General features: G+C 33.5%; 1 protein-coding gene across 2 annotated transcripts; it reads right to left on the minus strand.

Annotated features, from left to right (window-relative positions):
- Nucleotides 1–865: 865 nt before the first annotated feature.
- On the minus strand, nucleotides 866–2,735 carry LOC101248365 (ACD11 homolog protein). 2 transcript variants are annotated; one of them, XM_019211448.3, is made up of 4 exons: nucleotides 2,469–2,735; nucleotides 2,299–2,376; nucleotides 1,885–2,041; nucleotides 866–1,183 (listed from the first exon to the last, which is right to left on the minus strand). In XM_019211448.3, exons 1-4 carry the CDS (start codon nucleotides 2,661–2,663, stop codon nucleotides 1,077–1,079), a joined length of 537 nt encoding a protein of 178 aa, XP_019066993.1. In that variant the 5' UTR covers nucleotides 2,664–2,735; the 3' UTR covers nucleotides 866–1,076. The 2 variants fall into 2 exon arrangements, with proteins under 2 accessions (XP_019066993.1, XP_004252208.1); XM_004252160.5 differs by having other exon boundaries at nucleotides 1,885–2,030; nucleotides 2,204–2,376; nucleotides 2,469–2,724.
- Nucleotides 2,736–4,602: the final 1,867 nt, after the last annotated feature.

Below are 4,602 nucleotides of genomic sequence, written 5' to 3' on the forward strand. Positions count from 1 at the left end.
CATTTCACACTATTGAAATAGTTTCTCAGGATAGTGCCTAGTATGATTCACATCTTATTTATATACTCCCTCCGTTTAAAAAAGGATAGTCTAGTTTGACTTGGACAGAGACTAAGAAAAGAATGAAGACTTATTAATCTTGTGGTTCTAAATTAAAGTTAAGCCAAATGAACGAAAATATTATTTAATCTTGTGGTCTTAAACATGTCAGGTAGAAAGTTAAAGTTAAACTATTGTTAAAAAAGGAAAGAGACATTATTTATTAAACTTACTAAAAAAATATTAGTGTTATTCTCTTTTTAACGGAGCAAGTATATTATTGTAGTAGTACTTATCCTAATTCTTGTTTTATTATTTTGATATTATTTTCCCCATCTATGTTTTTGGAAGAGATGAGACACTCGATCTTGGAATAGCAACGTACAAGCTGCTTAGAATATGTGAAAGCTCTTATAATCTATTACCAGATCTATGAAGGGTAACAACAAAACACTATGATCTCGATGGGTTGAATTTCAAAAAAGGTCAATACCACCATCTGATCTTTAGTTTAGGGGATAAAGACACAATTTTATGTTAAACTAAATGAAGAGCTTATTGCAGGTTTCAACTGAGTCCGTCTAATGTCTTGATTTTGTATTATATGGACACCGTAAGGGCGCAACTACAAACACAAATCTCGTGACTTTACTTTAGACTTTAGAGTTAGATTAACCTTATCTCAATTGCTTATCTTCTACCTATTTTAAACTATTATATACTCCATTTTTTTTATCATTACCTCATTCCAAAAATATAAATTATTCTAATCTTGCCCACTTTTTATTCAATCGCATCTGGTTCCACAATTATGAATACTCAGTAGTACGTACTAATTTGTTTTTCATTAAATCTTGCTAATAAGGAGTTGATGTATTTACTAAAACTACTTTTGGTACAAATTTCCAACCTAAAGCATAAATTTAATTTTCTGAGACAGAGAGTCGATACTTCCATCAGTAGATGCATACATGTCGTGTGGCAATGAGAATTAATTTTTCTCTTTGTTGTTTACTTCGCAAGCAAACGTGAAGAGATCACCAGTCCAAGCTTACATTCCTTGAAATATACAGTTTGTCAATGTATTCAATGATCGGAAGTGACGCATCAATGTATCTTCTCATTTCTCTCTCCGCTGAATCATCTGACATATATAGTAGCAACAATAAGTAATAATTATTATTTGGAGGAAACAAGTGAATGCCTGCCTTCCTATATACAGAACAATGCTGCCAAAACAAGTTTAACTGATCCTTCTTCTTGCTACTTCATTAATGTAATTCAAATAATTTCAACGTAAAGTTACAACTTAAACATCCAAGCCTAATACATGGCGGCTACTCAGAGAAGTGGGCCACCTGATTAAAGATATTATACACAGTTCCTATCTTTTTCTTTTTTTTGTTTTTTTTAAACTACCCTTGAGGTGGGTTAATAGCTGAGCAATAGTAGAAGTAGAATAAAGGGACATAAATCTTACCTCCTATTCTATGGTTGGTGGTCAAGATAAAAAAAAAATTAGAGTTTTATTCAATTCATTCAAAAGAGAAGTTATCCTAACAATTGGCAGAAACATGCGGTGCTTAGATTTTAATAATAGAAGACAAACCCGTCATGTAGCTCATCTGGATTGGGATTCAAAATGGAAGCAATAACAAGTTCCCAAAGCCCCATATAGTAAAACAATCTACTTGAAGGATGTGTTATATGTGACATGTCATGTTATCACAACAACGAGACATACATATCTCGCTGGAGTCAATTGTTATATTGCGGAGTAACAGCCATTCGTTATTTTCAGCAACACATTGTGCAAATAATTTGCATGAGAGAAAGTAAACTGACCAGTCTCATTTAACTTGATAAGAAGCTGGTCCCTTGTTGGAAGAGCACACATGCCAGCAGATACAGCAGTTCTGACAGCCCATGTATGATAAGGTGCACAAACTTTTGCATACGCCATTGAAGCAGCTTCTTTTAGCGAGTCGTCACTATAGAGAGACTATAAGGATTAGAGAGCGTTAAAAGTGAAAGTAGATTGAAATTGATATATCATATATGCATCAGAATGAAACGAAAAACATCAATTTTGAGAGAATTGTAGGTAAATGAAAACAATATTCATTTGGGTGTATGCACAACTTGAGTTAATCAAGAGACATACTAGGTTGAAATAAAATTCTGAAACAAAGCCCTTATTAGGTCTAGACCCTGACGAACTCTGCGTAAATTGCGTGAAAGGCTTCCTGGTGTTCTTACTGTATCATTTCTAACATCATAATCAAGGATACTGTTCAAACTGCCAAATATTTCTGATGCTTCTGTAAGATCACGCACCTGAAAGCGAAGACATTATGGAATTTATTTTATTTGCTTAAAAAAATGATAGGATGTTGTGGCACCCATAAAAGACAGATAGACCGACAGACCTTTGAAACATATTCAAGCTCAGCAAATTTAAAAGCGATCCCTAGAGACCCGAAGAGGACAGAAAGAAGGGAACAAGCATGACAAAAAGGCTTGAGCATAAGATCATGGTTTGATGAAAGCTCCTCAAATGCCTCAGCTATCGCAGACAAAGGTGTCCCTGTGCCTGCATCCTCAAATCCATCGTCCTCATCCATTCTAATTTTCACTATAATTCTGATTTTTTTCTTTCCATACTTTTCTCAAATTACAATTCCACCACCATTTTTATTGCTTCTCCTAGCATTGCGCTAAGTCACACTAACTACGTTATTATATTATTCTAATCCACCTCCAATACTAATTACCTAATACGTAATTACCCCCTACAAATGTTATCACCTAATTTCTAGCTTATACCTACCGGTTACTAATATGTTACCACCTATTTTTCAGATTTTCTGTTCTTTTCTTATTTTAATTTCTTAAAATGATAACCCTCACATTACCCTCAAAACAAGTACGAAGAGTAAGCGGCTAACGCTCTTGAATAATAAAAATAACCAACTAAGAGTCGGAGTCCAATAACACATAGAACAAGTTTACGGCGATAGAAAAGACAAAGAATGACTAGCTACAAATTTGAATCTAAACACACAATACACACAATTATCATATTAAGACTAATTTCGGTAACTAATAAAAATGTTGGTGCAATATACCACAGATACAATAAATTACAATTGAAATAAAATGAACAAAAATGTATACAAAAATCTTTAGGCTGAGGCACACATATTACGCTCTCTTTAGGGAGATTCAATCCCATTGAGACATAACCTACAACGATCCCACAGTATAACTCTTGACTTGTCCCCTCCATGATAGAACAGCCCAACAACAGTGTATAACTCAAACAACTCCGGATTAGTTGAAGATTCCAAAGCTCCACAAACGAACACTCATTTCAACATATAATACTCTCTTCTGTATAGTGAATATAGTTGAAGACTTAGAATATTTTCTGTCTCAACTCTCTCTTTCACTACATTAACCTCAATATAATACTACTCATCTTTTTCACTCTATATTTTCTTGTACTTATCTTGTTTCTTCTCCTATCTCAACACAAATGAAGACTACACTATTTATAGGTGATGAATTCTTCCTTGCAATGAATAGGATATAGTGGGTAGTAAATTTGCAAAATGAATGGTTCAAATGCTACTTATGTTATAAGACATAAATATAGAATAATGAATGAAATGAAGAGTTGATGGTTATATAAGTTACAAAAACTAATGACCACTTTCTTCCACAATTGATGGCAGTAAAGAGGCTCAAATGTAATGTCCATCAATAGACATAACATGATATATAATGTGACATGTAATATATATTTTTGTTAATATTAAAATGTCACACCAACAATCCCTCAATCATTTTAAAATTAAGATAAGAGAGTTTTTTCACAATACAGTTGAAGATAGACTATTATGAATAATGAACCTGTGCTCTGCATTGAACATTCACTTAGTAAAGCAATAACATTTACTACAGAGTCAGTAGTGGTCTTAGACTTGAACTAGGATTGCTTAAGGAAAATAAAGAATTACTGCTTACACACAATAATCAAGGTATTAACACATGCTTTAATAGCCAGCACGTTATGGCCTTGTGCTATCCCGGTCTCATGAATGTTTTTGAGAACAAGCCCATTCTCATGAAAAGCGACCTACTTCACACTCACATATGTGAAATCTTACAAGGGTGGTCCTATAATTTGACACCACACTCATACACGATACAAACTTTCATTAAAAGTTTAAGAGTCAACCTCCACAAATAATTTTAGGATAAATGCACTCACATAATAGGGATTGAATAAAATTAACAGTAGTGCATCTCACAACAAGTCATCATATGATTCGTTCTTCCCATTAAACCTGGTTATAGGATCTCTAGTCCCCAGGTTGGGTTTTCTCATATATGACTCATAATTTATGAGCTACAATTTTCATCCCCCTCGATGTGCTTCGGACACTTTATCTTGCTAAGGCCTTAGATCATGAATATGCAAGATTATCACAAGTTTTAACACAATCAACATTGATAGTATACTAAAGATCAATATGATCTCACAATATTGTGTTTTTC

Source organism: Solanum lycopersicum, chromosome 12 (genome assembly GCF_036512215.1).
Source record: "Solanum lycopersicum chromosome 12, SLM_r2.1".
In the NCBI taxonomy this organism is placed as follows: domain Eukaryota; kingdom Viridiplantae; phylum Streptophyta; class Magnoliopsida; order Solanales; family Solanaceae; genus Solanum; species Solanum lycopersicum.